Source organism: Strix aluco, chromosome 11 (assembly GCF_031877795.1).
Source record: "Strix aluco isolate bStrAlu1 chromosome 11, bStrAlu1.hap1, whole genome shotgun sequence".
NCBI classification, from domain to species: Eukaryota; Metazoa; Chordata; class Aves; order Strigiformes; family Strigidae; genus Strix; species Strix aluco.
Window position 1 is genome coordinate 1,508,913 of NC_133941.1, and position 26,120 is coordinate 1,535,032.

Here is a 26,120-nt window from a genome sequence, read left to right on the forward strand (position 1 = left end):
GTGGATCTCAAGGTACTCTTTGGGCCCTGCAGACGTGGCTCTTGCGGAGTGGAAGGATGTGTGCCACAATGGGGTGGCTCCTGCTTTCCAATGGGTTGGGCTGGGGGGTGCCGCCCTCCCCCAGGGGAGCCAGGTGGTGATTTTTGTCCCCGTCCTGCTCCAGCTGCCAAGCAGAGCCAGGAAAGGCATGACTGGATCATGAGTCAAGCCCTCAGCCCCTTGCTGTGCTGAGCGCAAGCCAAACCAGACCCTGTGGAGCATGTAACCTCTTTCTGGCAGGAATTTCTGTGCCCCTAATAAAATGCAGCCACCTCTGGGGTGGGTCGTGGCAGTGACGGATCTCTCAGTGGTGAGGGATGGCCAGAAAATAAATGGCTTTTTTTTTTTTATTTGTAAGCAGGCAGAATGTAATTGCTCAAGTCGGTAGTTGCTTGGGATTTACACCCCATCCATATGGAAAATGTCCCAGGAGCTCTCATGCTCCTCTCCTTTGTGGCAGCAAGGGGCTGAGGCTGGTCCATGCTGGAGGGGGCTTTAGCACCCCAGTCTCAGACCTCGAGCAGCGTGGGGCCGAGGGATGCTCATCCCCCAGCGCTGCAGGGCAGCTCCGATTCTCTGGAGCTGACGCCGGAGCCAGGGGGAGAGGCCTCCAGGCTTGGCAGCCAGCTCGGGAGATGTTAGTGGTTCCTCCCCAGCGCTGGCGAGCGGAGAGAATTCCTGTCTCCTGTTTTTTTCTCTCCCCTTCTGGGATCCAGCAGTGGGAAGGGGAGTGGAGCCAGCTCGGGAGCAAGACCCTCGTGCCGGTGCACTTGGACCTGAGCACGGATTCGCACACGCAGCAAAGGGGGGACCATCCAGTCCATTCCCCTGCGCCAGCCCCACTGCCTGAATCGCTCCTGAGCCCAGTTTTGCTGCTCATGGGGTTTCACTAAAGTGGGGTTTGATGTGGCGTAGCCCAGCTTTTTGCTTCCCCAGTGCAGCGCAGGGACTGGAGGTCTGCTCAGCGCATCCGCCCTGCGCGCCCGTCCCCAGAACAGGGGTACAAGGGTCTGATGGAGCAGGTCTGGGGAAGGGCAGCGGGTTGGAGCTGGAGTAGACATGTTGCAGTGGGGAGCGATTCAGGGTTCCCAGAGTCCTTGACCCCTGGGCAGAGCCGACAGGACGTGGGCAGCAGCTCTCCCTGGGCTGCCCCAGGAAGAAAATGAAGTTTGAGTCCTTGGTGGGGCTTGCTGCCCAGCCTGGTGGCACAGGGCAATGGCTGGTGACAAACTGACCCAAACCGGGCCAGGGTGAGCCAGATCCTTGCCAGGGGCAGCCAGAGAAATGCAGGTGTTAACGAACTGCACCACCTTGGGATTATCCCTGGGCAGCGATTAATGTGGGGGAAACCTGGCACTTGGGACCTGCCTCCTGCAACCCCCTCCCTGGCTCTTTGTGTCCCCCCACACTGCATCCTCCACCGCAGCCCCTGCGGGGGGCACAGGGGTGAGCCTGTAATGGTGTTAACTGGTGAATTACTGGCTAATTAATAACACCGAGCGGCGCGAGCCTCGCCTCTGCTGTCTGCTCCCTCATTGCTCCCCTAAGTGGGCTTGAAGGGAGGCAATGAGACAAGACACGTCAAGGAGACTCCTGCTCTCTCAGTGCTGTGGGCCCACTTTCCCCGCTCCTGCAGGCCGCTTCCCCTGGGAAATTCGAATTTCCTGACCCTATTTTGGGGGGGCAGTGCTGGGAGAGAGAAGACTGCCACTCTGTGGAGGTGGTGGCCTGGGGGGCAGAGGGAGCTGAGAGGAGTGCCAAAGGAAAGCACTGAAATAAAAACAAAAGCCAAAAAAAATTAAAAAAAAAAAAAAGAAAAAAACCCCACAAAATAAACAACCTCCCTGCTTGCAGTGCACTGAAGCCATGGTCCCTGCAAACACCCATGCAAATGGGAGAGCAGGCAGGGCTTGAAACCTCCCGCAGATCCCAGCATCTGCAAGCTGAAACGCTGCAAGGTCACTGGCCCTCGCGTGCCGTGGTGCGTGTCGGTCCCTGCTGACACCGGCCAGGGGCCAGCTGTCCCTCTGTCCTTCCGTCCTCCCATCCCTCCATCCCTCCGCCCCTCCTCTCCTCGCATCCCGCATCCGCCAGAGATGTGGGTTGGTGCCGTTACCCCCGTACTGCTGCCCTTGGCCCGACCTCGCCGTGCTGCCTGCCTGCGCTTCCCTAACGAGGCAGTTTGCTGTTAATGAGCTAATTGTCGGCGTAATTATTTATCGAGGTGGTGTCGGCAGCGCAGCGGCGGCGGCGGGCGCTCCTCATGGTCCCGGAGCGCAGCTGTATTTGTCGTTTCCCAGAGAGTTTGTTGAGACAAAGCAGAGAGGAGTAAACACCATAAACATCTCTCCTCTTGCATATTCAGCAGCCGAGGGGTTGGGGAAGCTGCAGATTGAGTGTGGAGAGAGCAGAAACTGCACCCAGGGGCTGCCAGGGGCTTAAATCCCTTCATGGCACTGCCCTGAACCCCTCTGCTGCTGGCGGCTGGCTGGAAGGTGCTGCGGTGCTTCACCGGAGCAGAAGGGCTGTCGGGGCCAGGGAGTGTTTTTTCCCAGCAAAATGCCTGAAGGATCCCAGGTATCCGGATGGGAGCTGGGTATCAACTGGAGCATCTCTTCTGTCTCGCTCTGTGATTGGGGAGATAATTTTCTCAGATCTGCTGTTTTAAAATGTCTAGCTGGGTGATGCAGAGGAGGCTGCTTAGCGGCGTGTGCTGGCTGATGGGTAGGAGAGGACATTTGCGGCGTTCAGAGGATGGGTGGAGAGGTCCGAATTCCCCTTCCCCCCTTTTCCTGTGGTTGCAGAGGCACGTGGTCCTGTTTGGGGGATCCCCTCATGCCTGGCTGCAGGAGTTCCCCTAGTTTAGGGAAGGACAAGCAAAGGTCAGGCAGGGAAGGGAGTCGATCTTCAGCTGTACACTGACTCAGGCACCCGGCAAAACCAGAAGTTACAGCAACGGAGGAAGCAGCCCAGCATCCCCCGACTGCCCTGGGGAGGCCGAATGTGACCGCCTGGCAGCATTCCTGCTCCTCCCCAGCTGGAAGGCTGGCACAGTGCTGAGTCCCCCTGCTCCAGCCACCACTGGGACCACTGGCCTTGGGGCCGGCGTGGCCGCGCAGCGAGGAGGGTGAGCAGCCTCGCCGTGGCTGAGGGAGCCTGAAGCCATCGGGGCTGTGAGTGCATTGTGCTGGGGCACAGAAAAGTGCCGTGTTTTTCATCCTCCCTGTGGGTGACTGCAGGTGGCTGCTGGGCTGGGCTGACCCTCGCTGTGTGGGAATTGTGGAGCTACATCACAGAATCATCCAGGTTAGAAAAGCCCTTGCAGATCCTCCAGTCCAACCATGAACCTCACACTGACCGTTCCCAACTCCACCAGATCCCTCAGCGCTGGGTCAACCCAGAACATCCTGCCCTTGCGTATGTGGAGCTCTGGAGCTCGGCGTTTTCCCATATGCTTCATGCACATGCTGTATGGATTTAAACCCCCTTGAGGACTGGCATGCATTCGGAGGCCACTGCTTGCCAAAAAAATCTCTCTCCTCTTTAAATTTAAAGTTACATAAGGAGCCTTGTGAAGCGGAAGAATCCCATGGCCGGAGCAGGCTGTCTCCCTGTCAGCAGTGTCTGCCTTGCCCCCCCAACCTCCTGCACCCACGCTCACCGCCACCCTTGGGGGTTTGGCCTGAGCCCCTCACTGCCAGGGCTGCTGGGGGGGGGATTTTGCTGGTGCTGTGCGACCACATGAGGCCATTGCCTAGTGTGGGACCTTTGAGAGGCCCATGTGCCCAGGCCAGATACGCGTGGCCAGGGTCAGCTCCCCTGCCTGCATCCCGGCTTTCACAGGGGGTATTTTTCTGGCTTTGCCTTGCCCGTTGCTGTGACCATCCTTGCTGGAGGTCCCGAGGGCAGAGAGGGGCCGGTGCAGCCCTACCTCTGCCTCTCCCTGGGCAGAGATTATAAAAGCTTCTCCCAACCCGTGGGCGACTGCTGAACCGAGGAGGCAGCTGGCTGAGCCAGGCACCTTGTCTGGGGCAAGGCGGCATGAAAAAAATGTGGGGATTTCCCCAGGACGTTCCTGCGGGAGGAGGAGCAGGGCTGGCAGGTGGGTAGTGTGTTTGCTGGAAGCTCTGCTATGTGAAGTGAGGCTCTTTCAGGAGCCCTGACCTGTTTGTCTTGGCATGGCCTTGGCTGGGAAGTGTTTTGTCTCTGGGGGAAGGCTGAGGTGCAGGATTCAGCCCCTCCTGCCTTACTGCCAAGCTGCTTTCTTTCTGAAGCTGGCGTCGGGGTGAGGAGGAGAGGGAGGGGTGTGTGTTCTGGGGAGCTCATGCCAGCACCCCATGTGTCTGAGATGGCAGTGGTGGGGATGGAGGGGGAGCCGGGGACGCTGCGCTGGGTTTGTAAGTGCTGCTCTGTATGATGCAGAGGACCGAGAGCCTTGGCCTTGGTCTGCAAAGCTCGTTCAGATGCAGAGAGGGGCTGCGTGCCTTGGATGTGTCCCAAGCGCCTTACATCAGCGTGTAGGGAATTTTAGGGAAGCATCAGCTCATCCCTTCCCTCAACTGGTGAGGTGGGGTGGCTGGCACAGGAGGGGCAAGGGATGGGGCTGCCTTGGTGATGGGGTGGAGGTAGCTGATGGCCATCTGGGAGGTCTGGCATGTCAGGGCGTTGGCAAAAAGCTCATCTTTCCTCCGTTTTCTTCCAACAGCCACTGCAGATCGATGACAATTTCTGTGGCCAGGATTTTAACCAGCCACTGGGTGGGACAGTCACGATCGAGGGGACCCCGCTCTTTGTGGATAAGGAGGATGGGATGACCTCGGTGGCTGCCTACGACTACAGGGGACAAACCGTCGTCTTTGCAGGCACGCGGAGCGGGAAGATCAAAAAGGTAGGAAAGCCCTCAGTGACGCTGACGGGGAGCAATGACCGCTCGCGTCACCAGCCCTTTGGGGGTACAGGTAGGGCTGTGCCTCTGTCACAGCTTGACTTGATATGTTGGGGGTAACGTGCAAGGGGCCAGTGAGGGACAATTTCCCCTTGCTTGTCTCCGCCAACCGAATTTACAAAACTTCTGGAAGGGTTGTAACCTAGGGAAGTTGAGTCCTGGCCGCTGGTGGATCAGAGCCCATCCCGCTGTGTCTCAGGGCAAGTGGGTTTGTGCCATCGCTGCTACGGGGCCGTGTCTGGGTCTGTATGGCTTTGCCACTGCCCTGGGCAGGCTGGGCAGAGGGGGGTTCCGATGGCTCCGGCGTGGGGGAGACTTCTCTTCCCGTACCCTGCCACGGCACAAAAGACTGCTTGTTGGTGGCAATTAGGAAATAGCTCCGTGTATGCCTTTCTCTGCCTGCATCTCCACGGGGCACGGATTTCCTGTTATCATAACATCGTGCCTATAATTACAGCTGTACATGCCCTGTATAAACACAGCTTGCATTAACGGCATCCTCAGCCGGGGAGAGGCAGCGCAAAGGTCCTCATATGGTCTCTGCCATGGGCAGGAGGACCAGGGCTTGGCCGGGGAGTCTGGCCTGTTGCTCTGTGGCTTGCAAGGTGCTCCAGCACCCTGTTCTAGGCACAGCACCCTGCATTTTTTGCTGCTTCTCCTGCTCTCTGCTGGTCAGGGTGCCTTAGAGGAGCCAGGGTGGCAGGAATGAGGAGCAGGATGGCATTGTGGGTGATGGTCCCCATAGGTCCTGCTTGCCCTGCCCGTGTTCCCCTGTGGCCCTGCCTCTTACCAGCGTGTTTAGGGGAAGGGGGAACACGGGCAACAAGTGTTGGGGTGGGGGGCAGGATGCTCGTGGTCCTCTCCAGCCCCACATTCTCTGCTTGGCTTCCTGCGGTCCTGGGCGGGGCGGGGGGCACAGCGGCGCCAGGGCTGAGCAGGGCTGCGGGGAGCTGACGGAGGCAGCTCGTCCTCCCTTCCGGATCGATGAGGGATCCGCAGGGACTGGTGTCGCGTTGCTGGCGGCTTCTCCTGCCGCTGGGCTCCAGATGGGAGGTTTTAAATGGGGATGGGAAGGAAGGAGCGTGAGGGAGGAGGGTTCACAAAGCCACAGGAACAGTGTTACACCTCTAGTTCCTTATTTATGTAGAGGGGCTTGCAGTTGCTTTTTACACGGCCGATTTGTTTTTTCCTCTCCCTCCTTTTTCAGTTTTTCTCTGGTCTTTGCACCTTCAGAGCTTCTTGCAAGTGGCGATCTAGGGTGGGTGTCTGGCCGGGGTGCAGGCTGCATGCTACAAAGTCATGGCTGAGGCCAGGAGTGGAAGCCCAGGTGTGGTTTGAGCATCCTCCTCTCCTGCAGGGCTTTCCCCAGCTTTCTTTTTTGCTGATCTCTAAACTGGATGTCCTAAAGGGCTGCTCTGGCCCAGCAGAGGGCACAGAGCAGGAGCTCCATGGGGAACGAAGAGTTGGGTCTGGGTCCTGCCCCAGTATGGGGATGCTGGGCAGGTTTTGTAGGCTCAGCCTGCCTGGAGCCCCCAAAACCCCTGGGGTCTCAGCGTGGAGAGCACTTTGCAGGCCTTGCGCTGCCAGGTCCCCCCCTTGTCCCCTGCTGTGACCTTGGGGTGGGCAGCCCAGCCTTTCTGCGGCAGCCCCTGCCTGGCCTGCCCGGCAAAGCGCTGCCTCAGCAGCTACCTGATCCTGCTGCCTGACTGCCGGCGGGGCTGGAGGGAGGGGATGGCTCCCCTCTGCCTGGGGACCATGAGAGGGGGGCTGCTGACCTGTCCCCGAGTGGTGCCGATGTGTCCCCAGCCGGGGGACGGGATGCCTGGCAGGGGTGCAGCAGTGTGGCCGAAGAGGCTCCCCAGGCAGAGGGTGGAGGGGGGGTTGCATCCCTCAGCAGCAGTTCCAATCCTTCTGGTTTTAAGCCATCAGCGTTTCCCATTCCCTTGGCAAGCACCTGTGTTAGGCTTGGAGCAGCCTGGTGGCTTCTGCGCTCTCCTGCTGGTCCCCCTGCCTCTTGCCGGCACCCCCGCCATCTCCTTTGGGGAGGGGGGGGCTGTGCTGACAGCTGGGTGCTCCCCTCCCCATCCCCAGGAGCCCTGTAATGGCTGCTGCTCTGCTGCGGGGCACCGATCTCACCATCTGGGCCAGGGTAAGGTCAGGGCAGAGTCACTGCTGCGTCTGGATTTTCCTTGGATGGCAGCTCCCATGCCCAGCATTTGTCCAGGCTGTTGCGTGCAGACAGAGCCTCCCTTTGTCCCCCCCCAAAAAAAGCCACGCGAGCCTCTGGCTGCGCTGCAGCCTCTCCCCGGCCCTGCCGCCAACAGTTGCCGCCACGGGGCTGGGGTGCTGGGCAGCACCTGCTGCCGCCGCAGCTGCGGGGGACCCTGATTTCGGGGGGTGGAAGGAGGATATTGCAAACAATGTCAGGTTTGCAAAACTGGCTGCAGGACGGGGGCTGCAGGCTGGGATGGGGGGGCACCAGGGGGGATGGAGATACAGGACCCCTGGCATGCAGAATCAGAGAATCATCAAGGCTGGAAAAGCCCTTGTAGATCCTCCAGTCCAACCATGAACCTCACCCTGACCGTTCCCAACTCCACCAGATCCCTCAGCGCTGGGTCAACCCGACTCTTCAACCCCTCCAGGGATGGGGACTCCTCCCCTGCCTTGGGCAGCCCATTCCAACGCCCAACAACCCCTTCTGCAAAGAAATCCTTCCTAAGAGCCAGTCTGACCCTGCCCTGGCGCAGCTTGAGGCCATTCCCTCTTGTCCTGGTGCTTGTTCCTTGGCTCAAGAGACTCATCCCCCCTCTCTGCACCCTCCTTTCAGGGAGTTGTAGAGGGCCATGAGGTCTCCCCTCAGCCTCCTCTTCTCCAGACTAAACCCCCCCAGTTCCCTCAGCCGCTCCCCATCAGACCTGTGCTCCAGACCCTGCACCAGCTCCGTTGCCCTTCTCTGGACACACTCGAGTCATTCAATGGCCTTTTTGGTGTGAGGGGCCCAAAGCTGAGCCCACTCATCGAGGTATGATGATGCTGAGCGGGTCGCAGCAGCGAAGCCTGCAGCAGCCTGCTCTCAGCTCCTCCCCACAGGGTTACCAGGCAGGCAGTTATCTTTGGCTGGCCCTGCGTTACGCCAAGAGGCCAGGCTTGGAAAGCCCTCGGCCCCTCGTGCTCGCTGTCCTCTGTGCCAGCAGTCATGGGACTGGGGTGCTCGGGGAGTTCCTGCAGCTGCCCGGGTGAGCCGTGTGGGGATGACTTCTCGTGTGCAGGGGCTGGCGGTGAGCCGCTTCCTCCCTGCTCCCGAGGCCGTGCGTCGGGGACTGGCCTTGCACCCTGTGCTCTGAGGGTGCTGTGGATGGGGAAGTGACGCGGGGACATGAGCCACGAGCACGCTGTAGTGGGGATATCCAGGGGCTATTTATTTGCGCAAGGGATGCGAGGCTTGCTTCCTAATTCTTGGGTTTTTTCCTGGAAACCATCTGTCCTTTTGGACTAGATGATCTTCAAGGTTTTTTCCAACCTAGATGATTCTGTGATAATCTTTTTATTGGGCGGTTGTCATTCTCCCAGGTCATCTTTCCTATTTTTCGGGTGGACAGAAAGCTGCGTGTGTAATTGCAGTGGGAGGCTCAGTCCCACGCTAGAAAGGCACGTTTGACCCTGCACCCGTTGCCACCTCTTCACCCGTGTGTGGTGAGGACTCGATTTTGGGTGTACTGTGTGTGGAGAGAGGGAGGAAGGACGATGCTGGAGATACCCTCCCAGTAACTGCCCTGTGCTGGTCTGGTGGTTCGAAGCTGGGGCTGTGGGGCATCCTGGAGATGGCACTGCCCTCGTTAGTTTGCCATCTGCTCCTCGTTATGCAAAGAAGGCACTGCTTTAGGCCTCTGCTGAGATCTGGAGTGGCCCTTGTGGGTTGGTTGACCCAGTTTTGGGTGTCGCCTGGTTATTTTGGAGGGGGTGAACTGAGCTCCTCCCTCGAAGCAGCTGGTGGCAACCTGCCCACTGCCGTCCCCGGCTGCTGCGGAGGAAGGCGGCTGCGAGCTGTGAGATACCCAGCCACGGCCACGGCCCCCCGTGCACCCCAGCCAGGATAGCAGCGGACTACACATCCCTCACAGTCAGTCGAGCGCTTGATTTTTTTTGAGGATTTTTTTGAGGATTATCTGGCTGCCCAGTCACCACCATAATCCCTGCAGCTCCCTGCCCTGTCCTGAAACCGGCTGGCCTCAGGCGTGAACGCATCAGGACGTGTCTCCGTTGGGAATCTGCTCCCCCCCGGGGCTCACGCTTGCCGCAGCTTGTTTATTCTCTCCCACGGAAAGCACAGCTGAGCTGGCCCCATGTCTGGCTGCTTTGGCTTCTCCACTTCAATAATAATAATAATAATAATAGGAATAAATAAACTCTTAATGCTAAGTGGGTCATCCCCATCCCAACGCAATGGGACGCGGTGCTCCTCTCCCGTTCTGAGGAGGGTCGAGGGGCTCCCCGGCAGCCCCCTGTCCTGCCGAGGGCTGGGAGATTGGGGTGCTTTGAGGGACCAGATTTGGCAGCCTGGGGAGTCACCCCCTTTGAGTAGGTTTCTTTTCAAGCCTTGGGGGAAGGATGCTTTGCTGCGTTCACAACCCCTAGTGTGTCTAGGCAGTATGACCCAAAAATAGGTGCTGTGGGGAGGGGGAGCTGCTGAGCGGAGGCTTTTCAGGAATTTCCCTGTTGCCTGCTGGCTCTCCTCCCATCACAAAAGCCCCCATGTGTCCAGCTCTCGGTATGAGGCATGACCTGGTCGTGGTCCATGTGAGCTGGAAGGAGAAGCCGTCAGGCTCCCAGCCCGCTCTGCTGGTCCCCGTCCCCGTGGGTCCTTTCGCATCGCCCGCTGCTTAGCGCTCAGGGTAAGCGGCTCTGGCTGAAAAGGGGCCCTTTGTGTCTCGGCGCGTGAAATCCGGCTCCCAGAGTGCGCGGGAGGGCTTGCTCCCCCTCATGACCCTGCTGCCAGCTACCCTGTGCCTCAGTGGGCTTTTTTTGGGGGGGAGCGGATTTGGGGGACGAAGCCTGCCCTGGCCCCGGCGGTGTCAGCCAGTGACCCTTGAGGACTCCCCAAGCATCGACCCCGGCGCAGCCCCTGGAAATCCTCTCCTACCCGTGTTGCTGCCTCTCCCCAGCTGGCTGCCCGGCACAAGGGCCTTTTGTTCCTCCTGCCTCTTCCCTGTGCCCTCTCCCGCTCTGTCCCCATCCCATCCCCTGGGGACCCCTCGCCCCCTCCCCACATGCACACAGTCCCTGTGGGCGCCTGCGCCCAGCCCCGGGAGGGAGCTCTGCTCCTCGGAGCATGCGTCCGCGCCTCTCCCCAATCAATGGCAATAATTTTATTGGCATGACAAGGTAGCTGACGGTTGCCAAAGTGAATCCATCAACTACCTCTCGGTGGCTCCCGCCCCCTCGAGAGCTCTCGCCAGAGTCGTTAAGCTGTTTTAATCAAGGTGGAGGCTGGAGAACTGGTGTGTTAAGTGGATGGGGTGGTGGGGAGGGGGTGGTGGAGCCTTCCCCGTCCCCCCTGCTCGTGGCGGGGAGTACTCTGCATCGCCTCATTCCTGCTGAGCAGGAAGGGGCCCCGCTTGCCGCCATCGTCGTCGGGCTTTGTTGAGCCGCCTGGCTCCGAACAGGATGTCTCATTGTTAGAGGAAACAATTAGAAATTCATCGTGAACCGTTGGCCTCCGGGACCGGCCAGGGCGGCGGGGCCGGGGCTGCAGGCAGCTGCCAGCTCCGTCCTCGAGTGACTCTTGGAGGGGGATGCCGCCGGGGTTCGGGATGGGGATGAAGGTTTCCACGCTCTTGGCTCTCTGAAGGATGCTCCAGCGTGCTCATGCAGCCTTGGGGAAGGAGAGGAAGTGTCAGGGGGCTCCTTCCCCCCAAACCTCGCTCCTTCCACTCCAGTGCCCCCAGGCTTTTTGACTCACAAGCCATAACCCTCTTTTTGGTTTGTTTTTTTTTGTTGTTTTTTTTTTTCCCCCATCTGCTCTGCTCTCCGCACAAAGCCGGCAGGTGAGCGAGGCCTGGGAGCCTGGCACCCAGCCAGCCGGGGAGGCGGCAGCAGCCAACCCTGCTCCAACCTTCTCCGCTGAAAGCGCTGACGGTGCACGTCTTGCCTCTCCCTGGCTCCGGCGCCGGGCGCCCGCAGGCAGCACGCTGCCTAACCCCCATCCATCAGCCCGCTCCGCCTGCCGCGGAGCCACCACTGACGACGGGTAAGGCAATGTCGCCGCCGGGCTTTGCCGGTGTTGGGGCAAGGTGACTTTTGGGGAGCAGTGTGTTGCAGAAGCTGGAGGTCTTCGGCATCCCCCGTCTTCAAAAGGGCTGCTGGGTGCAAACCTGACTTCTGTAATGGCCCTGAAAAAGGGGTTTGAGGGCAAAACGTCTCTTGACAGCCCCCTGAGCCAGCTCGTGTCACCCCATGGGGCACGCTCAGGAACTGGCAGGTCTGTACCGGCCAAATACAGCAGCATCACCTCTGCAGCTGGTCCTCACAGACCATCCCGTGCCTGGAAATAGGGTGGAAATAGGGCTGGAAAAGGAAAAAGCAAGAGTTTGTGGGTTTGGGCCTGCGTGCCTTTGCTGGTCCTGCCCCTGTTGTTGTGGGGCTGTGTAAGGCAGTGGTGGCTGTGACTCAGCAAGGCAGAAGAGTGATGCTTTGGAGTCACTGGGGGGGATGCTGAGCACCCATAAACCTCTGGGCAAGTGTCGTTAGGGGCCTGCATTAGGAAAAGGGATGTGCGGACTTGCCTGTCGCGGAGGGCGGGCAGTCCAGTCCCAGCAGCGAGCGCTGGGTTTTCCCTCCTGGCCGGTGGAGTTGGTTTGGTTGGTGAAGCATGAAGCTGCTGAGGGTTTTCATCTGCATCTCTCTGCTGCTGAACGGGGGGCTGTGGCCCCTGCCTGCCACCCCTGTTCTGCTGGGAAGAGCAGGGGCATGACTCTTGCTTTGGACCTGCCTCTTGCTGTGGACCTCTGCCGTGGCCCCATGGGGACAGGGCAGGGTGAAAAGCCACCCCATTGAGATGGAAATGAGCTGGAGGCACCAGCTCTGTTGGGTCGCTCTTGTTGGAGCTATTGTGCCTATTCACTGGCACAAACACTGACTAATTTTGGCTTTTCAGGTGGGAGAATAGCCCTGGCCTCCCACCAAAGGCAGAGGAGAAGAGGGAGGATGCGTGGAGCCCCACACTCTTCAGGAAGGCAGGGGCTGCGGGTATGCCTGGGTGGGAAGGGGCAGTGCTGGTGTCCTGCCTGCCCTTTGTGCAGCCCCATTAACCCAGATTTAACGGTGCCTGAGGAATTTGCCCTGAGCCCGTGGCTTGCTGGAGGAGGGAGGATGTGTGCTCAGCAGGGGCCGAGCTGGTTTGGATGTCTGGGTCCCTGTGTGTCCCCGCACTGCCTCAGGTAGTGACAGCAGAGGTCAGCTGTCCCCAGTCCCCGTGAGCTGACCTCCCCGCTTCTCCCCTCTGGACTGGGAGGAAAATCCGTCATAAATCATAAGGTGGAGGTGCAGTGTGGCACTTGGGGATGCAGGATGTGGACTCCAGCTGCCCCTTGGTAGCTGCTGGAGCCCATCATCCATCTCTGAGGCTTTGATACACGTGGGGGTCATTCATCTCCACTGCAGGTCTGGGCGGGGACGGCTTAGCCCCAGAGTGCTTGGAAGAGCTGCTGCTTGGCCTCTGTTATCCCCTACCCTGGTTAATTATGGGCTTTTCTGAAAGCTCTATGGAGCAGGAGAACGGATGCTAATGGCAGCCTGGTATTGACAGAGAAAGGCAGCCGGAAGGTCCCCCACAGGATCAGCATTGTGAGGAGAAATACAGAGGTGGGAGAGCCAGGGCGGGTGCCCTGTTTCTCCTGGGGGCTGACCTTGCTGGGTGGTGGGGTGTGGGACAGGAGTTAAACCCCGTCCCATTGAGTACCCAAGAAGCACCCGGGGTGGGACCGTAGTGCTCAGCTTGTATCTTGCCTGGGTCAGACTTAGCCTGCATGATACAGGGCAAACAAACCCAAGGTCATCCTGCCGTGCCCCGTGGATGAGCAAACACCTGGGAGCTCCACTCCTCGAAGGGCGGCGGAGCCGGAGCCGTGGCGTCAGGGTTTAGATGTGCTGCCCAGCTAAGGAAAGGGGTCTCCCAGGCTTGGGGACGTGCATGCTAATCCTGGCTTAGGCCACCATGGTAAGGATAATGCTTGGCATTTTACTCGATGGTGCTTCGGGATGAAATGAGTTTGATGAATGTGTTCTCGCTGTCATCCCTCAGTTGGATGCGGTTGCATGGCTGAGGGTGACTTGGAGTGGGCTGGGGGGCAGAGCTGGGGTGGTGCAGCAGGGCAGAGCATCCCAGGAGGGGCAGGAGGAGCATCAGAGCCCTGAGTTCATGGCATGGACCGCAGGTACCATGTCCACTTTCTGTCCCCTTTCTACCCAGAATGGAAACATTTCCCATTCCTACTTTTTTCTTCCATTTTGCCTTTCTCTTTTATCTCTCCTACCACGCCCAGTGCTCGAAATAGCCCTGGCTGCTGCACAGCAGCCACAGGTTCTTCCTCTCCTGCCCTTTGGTGGGTCCTTGAGGTTCTGGTATCTCACCTCTGACTGATGGGAAGAGGAGTGATGAAGGGCTTTGCACTGAATAAACCTTCCTGAACCCTCCCCAGCTGCTTCCAAGCTGGGAAGTTTCCCCACAACCCCTGCTCTCCCTTTCCTTAGCCATTGCAATTGGAGGGGGAGATTGGGGCTGCAGCAAGACACAGCGGGGAACGTGCCGGGCAGGGGGAGTGCCATTGTTTGGGGTTTGGCGCTGGATTTCGGGGCCCCCAGGCGCTTTCCATGGGTGGCCCGTGCTGTACCAGAACTGATCCTGGCACCTCCCCACTCTTTGTGTGCCCATGGACCAGCCATGGACACAAAACCTCCTCGTGGCAGTGAGAGCAATTGTCTACATGGGAAGCAATAGTGGGAAAGTTTTATTTAATGGATGCTTAGTTCTTTTAATGCTATTTAGCAGCTGGAGAGAAAGAAGAGAGCCAGCGCTGTGTGGCAAGCCGGCTCTCTGCAGACTGAGGACAGGGTGGTGGGGAGCATCCCTACGGTCTGGCAGAGAAAGGCAGGATAATGTGATAGTGCTTTAATTTTGCCATGCTTCATGCTCTTGAGAGCAGCATCGGTTGGTTGCTCTGTGCTGGGACGGATCTGGCATGGCCGGGATGCTCAGTGCAGGGATGCAAGGAGGGGTCGTGCTGGTAGAGCCAGCACCGGGGGAAAACATCTACTTTGTGCCGTAATCCCCGTACGGGTGACGGAAACGACGCCGGGCTGAAAAAAGCCTGTGTGGTTTTTATTAGCTACAACCCTAATGATGTGTTTTGGATTGTTCTCCTGCGTGGATAAAAATTACCAGACCTTGAACAAAGGGGGGGGAAAAAAAAAAAAAAGTCTCTCTGACCTTGAAGCTGTTCGTTCACTCGTCTTCATTTCATTCCCCTCGGCTGGGGATGCGGGTCAGTTTTGGGTGCTATTTATAGTCCGCTTCGCTTGATGGTTTTCTTTACAAAGCGAAAGGTTGTCACCTTTGTTTCTGATACTGCAGAGAGGAGCTGCTCAAGGGAAAAGGAAGAATAAATGAGAAATTTTTCAGAGCGTTCCTGTATGCGGCAAAGCTTTGTAATCTGGAAAGATCAAAAAGCCCTGGACTGCCACGCTGAGCTCCTCGTGCGGACGTAGCCAGGGTCTGTGCTGCCCGCGGGGGAACGGGGTGATGCTCTGCTCTGCTGGCCGGTGGCTGCTGGGACCGGGCAGAGCCTTCCTCTGCTCCACAGTGGTGATGCTTTCCCTCCCCAGGCAGCTTGTCTCAGTTCTCCGCATCTGGCATGGTTGGCTTTGGTTGAAAACAGCACATCAGCTTAATTCTTCCCTTCTCCCTCCCCCGTGAAGGAAGTCGGGGCTGTGTTTCCCACCTTCGCTGCCTGCAGGAGCCCTGCCGCCAAAATGGCATCCCCCGCCCGCGCCTGCATCCCCTCCTCCGGCCCCATTCCTAACTGACAGACTCATTGAAACAACAAATGTTGCCGTAATTTAATTTTCAGGCAAACAATAGTCCAGGGACAATGTTAAATTCATGAAACTGGCTTAATGTGACGACATTTAATGAAGCAATTTGTGCGTTAGCGTGGCTGTGCACGGCTCCGGGGTAGCGAGGATGCCGCTCTGTCCCGCTGGGCCCATCCCTCTTTGGGGATGAACTGGGGAAAGGCTGATGCTCTGGGGGAAATGAGGGGAGTTGTCCTGCTGCTCTCTAGGCTGTGTGTGCTCTTGGGGTGCAGCTTTCCCCTTCCACTCCCCGATGCTGCGCTGTGAGCTGAGACCCAGTGGGTCCAAGCTCTGTGGATTGGCTGGGAGGGGAAGGGTTAATGAGAGTGTTTTGGGGCAGGAGGGGGATTGTTTCCCTGGTCCTTTCCTCCCTTTGTCTGGAGCCCCGGGAATGTCCCTTCACCCCCCCAGACCCCTAGCAGGGGTGAGTCCGTTTACTGAGGGCAGGGCCAAGGGATTGTCCCCCAGGTCTGGGCACCAGCTGAGGGTTTGGCAATGGATGAGTCAAGTCAAAGGGCTCGTGGCCATCCTGCTGCTGATCTCCAGCTGCTCCTGGAGACCTCTTGTCCCTGCTGGTCCTGGGGATGGTGTCTGGCGAGGACAGGCAGAGCGGGGAGAGGCGCTGTTTCCTTGTCCTGGATCTGCATCCTGGAGGGCTGCTCCTTGGGGGTGAGGAGAATCACAGAATCATCTCGGTTGGGAAAGACCTTGAAGATCATCTAACCAACCCTTAACCAACCGTTAACCTAAGGAGACCCGATCAAACACACCCTCCTCCCCCAGCCCCTGCTTTGGGGTGCCAGCTTGAAGTCTCAAATGCTTTAGCACCCCATCTCCCGTGCATGCAGCAGTGATTGCCTCTGGGGCCACCCTGGGTTGATACCCACAGGGCTGTCGATGGAGGCTGTTCCCTTCGTAGCGAGAGTTCGGAGCGATGCTGCACAGGGAGAGCACAGGCTTGTTTTTGGGGGAGCTACAGTTCGCAAAGCAGGTGAAGAAGAAGCAGTCTGGAGGGCGGAGAGCCCCGCTGCTTGCTCCAGGGGTGGACTGGATTTGTGCCACCCCACCAGCATCCCTCGGGCACCGTGGCACCAGGAGATGTTTCCCTGCCATTTCTTTCCCCTCGGTGATTGACAGAGCCGTGTTAGATCTTAATTATGTGCCAGCATCCACAGAACAAACCTGGTGCTGCGGTAGCTGGAGGCTGAAGGCTGGCAATGCTGCTCGCTGGGCCGAGTGGCTGCTGAGGTAAGGGGCTTCCTTGCCTTGCTGGGGGCAAGTTGTTGTCCTTGCTGGGTGTGACAGATCTCTGGAGCTGTGTGGGTGGGAGCTGGGGCAGTGGCGGGTGAAGGGACGATGTTAAATGTACACGTGGATGTTCTCTGGTGAAACCTGGCGGGGAGGGAGCTGGAGACACATGGATGCCGTCTCCTTTGGGGCAAGAAATGGGGTCTCCCCAAAGGAGATGGCATCCATGTGTCTCCAGCAGGGCTTTTCTCACCTGCAGAAGTCTTCCCTGGACCTCTTGCATCCTCCCAGTCCTCTCAGCAGCAACCCCTACCAAAACCTGAGCTCCACCAAACTCGTGTCACTGGTGGTGCTCTCCCCAGCCAGGAATTAAAGCTAAATTTTCATTGAAAGCTGCAGCAAAATCGTTCAGAGGGTGGATTTGGGGCTCAGCAGGGGTGCTCACAGGCAAGCTTGAGGTCTGTAGAGCAGTTTGCAGTCCTGGAAGCTGTGAAGGCAGGAGGTTTGCTGGTGTTGGAGGCTGTCTCAGTGCCTGGCTGTTCCCTGGCTCCCCTGGCTTTTTGCTTTCCATTGTCGGTGGTCAAAAATGAAGTGGTAGCTGTTGAGTGAAATGCAACTGAAAAAATCTGGAGGAAAAATATGCAGTTTTGATGTGCCTCTGTGTGTGTGTGTGTGTATATATATATATATATATGTATTTTTCTTTAAAGGCTTCCAAAAATAGGCCTGTGTCTTGGCCAGGGTGACTGCGTCTGTAATTAGCTATGAGAGCAGGTGCTTTAACGAGGCTGGTGCGTACGCAGCCGTGCTGAAAGGGTCAGCATCCCTGGTGAGGAGATCAGGATGTGGGACCTCGGGGGTGGTGGGCATGGCTGGAGGGCTGGGGGGTGCAGGCAGTGGGCTCCCCCGGTGTGCTCTGTACCGGCAGCTGTTGTGGCAGAGGGAGGGGAGCAGCCTCACCCCTCTGGATGGAGATGCTGGATGGGTTTGGGCTCACTGCCACCATGCTTGGTTTCATGGGAGGGGTGAAGAATGTGATATTTTTTGTGAGAAATGAGCAGAGTCCTTTAAAAAGACCCAAAAATCCGAGAACTGCACCTCGCTGGCGTGGCCCACGCCAGCTGATTCCCACCCCGCGTGAGGGATGGGAACTTCCCAAATTGAATTCTCCGTTTATTTCTGCAGGGTTTCTCCCTCTCTTTCTGGTATGTTTATGAGCCTCGAGGGATCTGTTTTTACGCTCAACATTTAAAATTAAAGATGTGTTTCTGTTCTAGCAGGTGAGATAAACACTCCCCATCTCAGCTGGGGGTTTCCTTCCTGCCTCTCCTTCCCCCCTCGATTTCTGCCGGTGGGAAAGTACAAGCCCACGGCTGGAGCAAATAACCGGGGAATGAAATGCCTGGGCTCTCCTCCCAGGGGGATGAGTCGGCTTCGATGTGGGATGTGTGAGCTTTGGCTTCTTCCTCCGGTGGTTTCTTGTTTTAAAAGAGGGCAAAAATTGCTACCTGGGGATGGAGGAGGAGGGAATGGGGGGAGAAGACGTGCTTGCTCGAGCTTCCAAGTGTGGTTCATCTTGGTGACGGAGGACACGCCGTGTGATGATGTGGTGCCGCTGCAGGAGGGCTCGTTAAATTGTGGGGACGTGGTTGTGTGGCAGGGTCAGTGTTTCTGGTCCAAGGCTGTGTGGGGGCTGGCACAGCCCAGGGTGCACCTACCGCCCGTGGTCCCCGTGGGCTGTGCTGCTTGGGATGCCTTGAGCACGTCCCCTGGCGCCTCGTTCCCTCTTTAGCCACTGATCCATCCCAGAGGTGGAGAGCAACTGAGAGAGCAACTGAGTCCCACCGGCTTGAGGAGAGGTGGAGGGGCTCCCTCTGTGCCCCTTTGTGGAGTCCAACATCATGGCTCACCTTCTCCTCTGCAGCCGTCCCCTGTCACCGTGGTCGGGGATGTGTTTCTGCCCCACGCCTCCTCACCCGGGCTGCCTAAATGAGACCTGGGCTTCATTTTGGGAATGGAAGCAATTAAAGAGCATGCAAACAGCTCCGGTCCTCCCCGACATCCTATCCACCCAGGTGGCTGTCGGTGCGTCCCCACTGGGATGGAAGCATTTCTGCTCTCCTCTGCTCAGCTTTGTTTCCCCCTCACCATGTGCTGCCTCCCTCGTGCGAGCATCCTCACCGCTGTGCTGCGAAAATCTTGGCTATAAACCCAGCCCAAATCTCTGAGAACATCGTTTTTTCAGCTGAGACTTGGCCCACCGTGCGTTTCTGAGTCAGTGCCGGAGGTGGTAGTGCATACCTGTGGAGCCAGGGTATTTTTTCAGGCATCTAGCGAGCTTCTAGTGAGTCTTTGCAAGCACGCGGTGAGTCTTGCCCTTGGTGTCCCTGCTGTGGGTGGCAGCTCTCGCCGGCCAAGGCTGTTGAGTAAAAACTGTTGTTTCTGACCCCCCCTAACCTCCCTAATTCTGTTTATGCTGGTGAGCAGGGAGAGACAGAGAGGGAGAGCGAGCGTTTTTTTAATGGCTTGTGAGTTTCTGGTGGTGTTTTCCATCAGGAAAATGATAGTTGTATAGAAGCAATTAATTGGAGGAAGAGTTTATGGTAATAAATGTCAAGAATGTTTCAAGGATGATTTGGATGAAATACATTTTTTTAAAGCCTCCCAGCAAAAACAAAAACCTTGCCCTATTTTGAACTTTGCCAGAGAGAAACAACTTTGAAACTCCAATTTTCCTTTTTTTTTTTTTTTTTTGGGGTGTGTGTGTGTAAGGTTTAAGTGCTTTTTTTCCCTCCTCAGCCTGTGCTCCTTAAACAAAAACATGTGTTTTCCTGGCGCAGCTCCCCAGAGGCAGCTCTGCCGGAGCGGAGGGCAGGGGCTGCGGAGGTGACGGCCGCACGAGTCCAGGCAAGTCCTGGGTTTTGGCAGGAGCTGGAGTCCTCCCTTTTTTTTTTTTTGGGGGGGGGGCAGGATAGACTGTGGTCAGTTTGCTTCTGCTGCCTGTGCTGCCCATTTCTACTCTGTGCCATGCCCACAGCCAAAAGGAGGAGCAAGCTATAGACATGCGCGGAGTACTTTGATATCCTGGGGCAGAAGGTGATAAAGGAAAGAATTAATGCTTCAGAGTGATGTGAGTGCCTCGGCTGCCTCTCCCTGGGCAGCCATCGTCTGCGGCTGGTGGGCTGTTGGTAACCCCGCTGTGCCTCTTGCTCCCTGGAGCAAGTGAGGGCGTGGGGAGGTTGGCATGAAATAAATGACATTTTATGGGGGAGATGATTTCCTAGGGGGGTTGTCTGTCTCCGTGCAGGCTCTCAAACATCCCTGGGATGCTGTGGCTGCATGAATCTGCCTGGGAGCTCCTCTCGCCCCAGTGCTGCCGAGCCCTGCTGCGCGCTGCCTTCCAGCCGCAGCCGTACCTTCGGCCCCAGCTGTGGGGCTCGGCGCTGGTGTGTTTTTCATAAAGGCTCTTAATCACATACAGGATGTTTCTGTTTGTTCAAGCAATGAAATCACACAAACAACCCACCCCCAGTTTGGCTTTCGCAGAGCATCAGCTGCTCGACCCAAGTCCTAGGCAGAGCTGGAGCAATCCTCCCCTCTCCTCCTCCAGCTCTCGACCCAGCAGCGCGGCGAGAGCGCGCCTTTCATGTTGCGGACATGCCCTGGAAAGTCGCCCGGCACCGGGGACGGGATTAGATTAGGGCTGGGAGCCGGGGCTGACTCATTGCTGGGGCTCGCGCTTGGCCGAGGCGGTGGCAGCGTCTCGCGGGAGCTCGTGGGGAGGCTCAGAGACCTTGAGCCGGGACCAGGCGCGACCAGCCCCATGTTTTGGGGGCTGGGTTGGAGTCAGGCTCTGTGTGAGCCGCGATGCCAGCTCAGACCCTCTCCTAGGAAGAACACAGTTGTTTTTTGGGTGGGTCAGGGGTGGATTGCAGGCGCTGTCTTGTCCCAGGGTGCTGGGGTTGTGTGGGTTTGCATTATCCCAAGCACCCAGCCCCGGATGGGGATGTTGCAGACCTGCCACTGATCATCGTCTTTGCTTTGGGCTTTGTCCTTCAGGGTATTAAGTGGAAGGAGAGCAGGAATGCGTCAGGGTGGATTGAAATAAAAAAAACCCCTGACTTTTCTCGCCCCTGTTGTGTGCATTGGTCCCATTGCTGCCGTTTCCATGGCAAAGCAGCGGGCCCGTAACCCAGCCCGCCCTGTGCTCCTCGCCGTTTGGAGGAGCAAAAATCCTCGGAGACGATGAGAATAATTTAACAAGCCATTAATGAGAGCGGGGGAAAACACCGGAGGAGCTGGAGCAGGGTCGGGGCGGGGGCGCGGGGAGGCAGGGCTGGTTTTTGGCAGGGAGTGGGTCACGTTGGCAGCCTGCTCGCTTTGCCTTAGATGTGTTATGAAGTTTTGGAGGTTGCTTGAAAAGTGTCTGGGGAGCGGTGGCGAGCCAAGCGGGCCGCGGGCCAGCTCGCAGCTAAACATGTTGTTGTGTAAAATTGCAGTCAATTAATTTAAGACCTGCCAATTTCAACTGCAAAGCGCTAGGAGGTTCTGTCAAGTTTTCAATGGGATAAAAAGGGGGAAGGGGGGGATTAGTTTTCAGCACTTGGAAGGGCAAATAGTGATCCTCTGCTCAATCCTGCAAAGCACCACCTCCTCTCTCTGCTCCTTTTGGTCGCAGTAAACTCGCTGCCACCGATGTTCAAAGTCCTTCTGACGTGTGCCATCGGGGCTGGGGCAGCTGAAGAACAGCAGCCAGAGCCCTGTGAGGTGGCCGTGGCTGTTTCAGGGCCTGGGCAAGCGCTGGCTGCCAGGGGGTGACCCAGTCCCCTTCGGCTTTGCAGTGCTTCCCCACCTTAGCCCTGTGGGAAGCATCCCCTCTCCTGCATCCTGAGGTGGTCTTCCCCCAGCTTACCTGATCCTTGGCATGTTGGGTAGAGTGCTGGCTGTCTGAAACAGAGGAAGAGCAGGAAAATGCTCAGGGCAAGCCCAAGAGATGCCCCACGTACCCTGCTTGCCACCTCAGAGGTCAGAGCAGTGGTGGGGAAGGCAACCTGCCCTGGGGAGCGGATAGCCAGGTGCCTAAACTCCAAAAAGGCTCGTCCCCCCTCTCTTTCCTGGTGCTCCACACAGAGCCCCTCTCTCTGCACATGTCAGGCTTAGCCCTGTGCCCTCGTGCCATCGTCCCCTTGTGCCACAGGAGCATGGCACCTCCAGTGGGGGGACCCTGCCTGGAAGCTTCGGCTGGCGTTGCGTTACATTGGCCACAACCTTTCTTAGAAACGTGTTTCCTGGGTTTTGGAGAGCAGTGTTTGTACATGCATCTGTGAGCTGGCTTTTTGTTGGGCTTTGGGTTTTTTTGCGTGTTATTTTTTCTTGTTTTACAGCTTAATGAAACTTCTGAGAAAGTGCAGCTCTGCTTGTGAGTAACAGTCATGAGACTGGTGGGGTGAGCCGGCCTCGGCTGTTTCCCTTAGGCTGCTCGCAGCCAGTGGCAGGGCTGAGCAAGAAAGGGAGCTTGTTCTGCTTGGGACTTGTGCCTCTCTGGACGTGGCTCAGCCCTCCCCTGTCCTTATCCCAGCCTCTTTTTCCATCTCCGAATACGCCGTAGCTTAGATTTACCCATACATGTGTCTGTCCTTTCTGTGGTCGCATCCCTGGGCTTTGACTGTCACCTCAGCTGTGGTGGCTCCGTGTCCCCAGGACACCTTCTCCAACCACTGTTGCTTTCTAACTCGCCACCAACAGGTGCAAAACCACCTCCCAGGGTTTTATGCTTTTCTGCGCCAGGGCTCTGCTCTGGCTTCAGCACTTGCGTGCATGCGATGGAGCCACGGCACGTCCCCACGGGGCTGCAGACTCGCTGCTCCTCGTTGCTGGGAGAAGAAGGGGTTGGAGGTAGGACCCTCTAGAGCCAGGCTCTGCCGCGTAGGCGCTGCCGTCTGCGGACTTCCCCAGAATATATGAAGCGTAATTTCCTCCTGCTTCGCTGGGAGCTTGTTAATATTTCACTGGGACATGGGGGCAGCCTGCAAAGCCTGTGCTTCAAAGGAGGGAAGCTTTCAGCAGCTTTGGGGTTAGCTTTTGGTTTCCCCAGCTCTTGCTATAGCTTGTTCTGTGGTTTTAAAAATAGGTAAAAAAACCACCCAGCAGAGGAGACAGCCTGGGCAAAGCCCACCAGGCTGGCCATCGCCTGCATGCTGCTGAGCCGGGTTGTGGCTCTGGTGTCTGCTTAGCTCCACTCTTCCTGCACTGGCATTTGGGGAAAAAAATGTAAAAATTAATATAGTTAAGGGAGAAGGACTATCTGGGTGCTCTGCTTAGGTTTGAAATGGCCAGGAGGGACCCAGTGCAGCCCAGCTGTGTCCCACTGCTGCCAGCCTGGTGCTGAGGCAGGGCTTGCGGGTGGGCTGAGGTGGGTTTCCCTTCCCAGTGAGGAGCTTTTTGGGAATGGCTTTTGGGCCGTATTGGGGCATTACTTTTGCCTGATCCTGAACTCCACAAATCGGAGCAGGATTAGCCCTCCAGGAGCAATAACAGAAGAATTACTGCATTGCATGGGCGTCTTTATGTGTTTTTTAAACCGTGCCTCCTAATTATAAATAATGGCTGCGATATGAGATATGATTATGATGGATGGTGATTCTGTATTCCGTGTGCATTAGCGGCTTTAACCTTGCCGGGGTAATTATGTCTCATTTCAAATTCTGATACTATTTATTTGAGGTAGGGGACTGGGAATTTAATTTCTACTGCTTTGTCTTTTAGTATTATTATTATTTGAAAAGGATACCTTTGCAAAATTGTTTTTTAATCATTCCCTCCAGTTGGCAGCACCAGTTCATTAATATTTTCAGGGCCCATGCGGGGTTGTTTTGGAGATGCTTGTGAAGGTAGATGTTTTGGGGGAATGTGAAACTGAGGGCTGATGTTTAGGAGAGGAGCTTCTCCTTCAAGACACCTGTGTGCTTCAGTCTTACCAAAGCAGCTGTCTTCAGCCTTCTGCTGCTCTTGACCTTCGTGTCTCTGCCAGCCTGGGCTCCTTCCTCGCACGAGGTCTCTGGGGGGGGTCCAGGCAGGAGCAGGCAGGGCTGAGCCAACGTCCTGCCCGCCCCTCTCGCCGCCTTTGACGGCAGGTTTAATTAAAAACCACATCAACCCGAAGATTGTGCACGTGGTCCTTAATCAGTTTGAAGTCTCTGTGAGAATAAAGTAATTATACTACTCGTTTGGTTACAGTAATTAAAACTTTAATTAACATCATTTCCCACCCCTTGGTCTCCCTCTACAGATACTCAGGCATGCGATGGGTGCCTGCCAGGGTTGCATCTCAGGATAAAGCTATTTATCTGGGGGCTATCTGCCCGACCCAGTCTCCACTCCTTCCAGCATTGGGCTGGTGAGGTCTGACCGTGTTTGGTGCTTGCCCGTCTCTTGCCGGGCTGTCGGGTGCCAACCCACATCCCTGGCTGGGAGCAGCCCCTGGGCCACGGTGCTGGCAAGTCACGGCGGGTGGCAGCTCCGGTGGGAATGGTGGGGAGGGTGGTAGGTGTTCCTCAAAGATCTTCTGAGAACTTGGGTTTGAGAGCTTGGTTTCCCTCAAGCTGCACCAGGGCAGGGTCAGACTGGCTCTTAGGAAGGATTTCTTTGCAGAAGGGGTTGTTGGGCGTTGGAATGGGCTGCCCAGGGTAGGGGGGGAGTCCCCATCCCTGGAGGGGTTGAAGAGTCGGGTTGACCCAGCGCTGAGGGATCTGGTGGAGTTGAGAAGGGTCAGTGTGAGGTTCATGGTTGGACTGGAGGATCTTTAAGGTCTTTTCCAACCTCGATGATTCTGTGGTTCTGTGAATGTGGTGTGTGTTCTGGTCTGGTCTTAGCAAGAGCCAGGCTTTCAGAGAGCAGCTCTGCATCCCCAGGAGTATTTTATTAAGAAGTTAGCTGGGCTCTTCATTTCCCATTGCATAGATCTACAAGAGCTGAGGTTACAACAATTTGTGGCCAAGTGCTGCCACACCTGGAAGGCTCAGGATGGACTCCAGCCCCCCTTGTGAGCCCTGCGGTCACCAATGGAGCCCACGTCAGCCCTGCGCTCCTGACAGCCTGAAGAAGGGATTGCTGCCTGGGGAAGCGGGGCAGGGAGTTCTGCATCGGTGCCAAAGGAAATCCGTGCCATGTAAAATCTGAGCTCTTAAAATCTTGAGCAGCATCCTTAGGGAAAGCAATCTCTATATTTAAATCTTCTCAATCTCTCCTTCGGAATTGCTCCTATCCGCAGACTGAAGAGCCTGCTTTTCATCCTCGTTTTGAACAGAGCGCCCACTGCAGAGAAGTGGTTTTCGTCGCCCCGGGTTCTGCTTGGTGGGGAGCCATGGCCCCATAGCTTTCCCCTGGCTCTACAGAGACACGGAGGAGGCTGTAGTGTAGCCAGGGGTGTGGCTCATGGGGCTGGAGATGCTGTAGGAGGGCCAGAGGTTCAGGGTGTGGGAATGAAGCCTTAAAATGCAAACAAAAGGTGAGAGCAGGGAATTTAGCAAACATGTCAAGAGCTGAAGGTGGAGCGAGCGAGAGGGTCTGAGTGTATTTGAAAAAAAATATTTGCAGGCACTCTCCAGTGCGCTCAGCCCGAAGCCAGGCTTAGCTGGCTGTTATCGCTGGAACACCGGGCACGGAATGGCGGAAGATTTCTTCCCTAATCTTGGAGGTGCTTATGTTTGGAGCAGGAACTGTTTCAGGACAAAAGGCAGAGCCTGGAGTTTTGATCGTGGTGTGTCAATAGTGGAGATGTTGATCTAAAAAGGAAAAAAAAAAAAAAAGTGTGGCTGTAACTTTCTGCCTCCTCCTGATGCCATGGGTTACATTCCTGTGAAGTACATCATGTGATGCAGGATTTTGTCATTGAATTTGTAAGGGATTCTGCATGTCCGGTCCTGCTGCCTGTGCTGGGTGTTAATATTTAATGTTGTTGCTGTGCCCTGTGATATTTAGACCCTGATCATTTATTGCTTATCAGCATTTCCTGCGCAGTCTGGTGTGATTTGACCATGGAGATAAAACACCAGCACAGCCCGGAGCTGCGGTAACAAGAGGCCTGATCGGTAGAAAGAGATCAAAGCCGGTGTTAAACGGGTGAAGCCAAATCCCTCCCCCTCCTCCCCGTGCAATCAGTGTTGTCCTCTCTGGGTGGAGGTGAACGGGCAGGGGATTTAGTTCCTGTTGTACCTCCCTTGCTGCACTGTATTGCTGCAGCAGACGGCTTTCAGCTTGCACGTCGTGGAAATAACGGCTGGTGAAGTTATGCGGCTGGAGCTGGATGGATTGGAAACTGCTGAGATGGGGCCGTGGAAGGCTTTAGAGTCTGATGGATGGATAAATCCAGACACAAGCCTGCACAGACAGCCCCGCTGAAATGGGGGCTTGGCTGGTGCTGAGTCTGCATGTGGGCACTGGGGTGGGAGGGGACCCGACAGCGGGGCTACCCTGAAGCAGATCCCCCCCTTGGGGTCCGTCCCTCCGCAGCCTCCTCTGCGAGGGGTTTTCCTGCCTCTGGCTCATCTGTTTGCAAGACCCACGGCTCTTGCTTTGTCCTCAGGCAGCTCCTTTCTTGCTGCTGTGTTGTTTTAGGGACCAGGAAGGAAACTGCTATTTTCCTGGAGCTGAGGGGGAGGAAGGATTCAGCTGATCTCCAGCTGTGCTGCAGCCCTGGGAGCCTGTCCTTCCTCCTCACTGCATCTCTGGCAAAGCCCTGCTGCCTCCTCCCTGCCTT

At 56.9% G+C, this 26,120-nt stretch overlaps 1 protein-coding gene across 2 annotated transcripts in view; it reads left to right on the plus strand.

Moving 5' to 3' along the window:
• The window catches only part of PLXNA1 (plexin A1), a 129,692-nt gene that overhangs the window by 17,479 nt on the left and 86,093 nt on the right, over positions 1-26,120 (plus strand). For both annotated transcript variants that reach the window (XM_074835806.1, XM_074835807.1), the window contains exon 3: positions 4,745-4,927. In XM_074835806.1, coding sequence (XP_074691907.1) covers positions 4,745-4,927 — 183 coding nt within the window. The remainder of the gene's footprint in view (positions 1-4,744; positions 4,928-26,120) is intronic.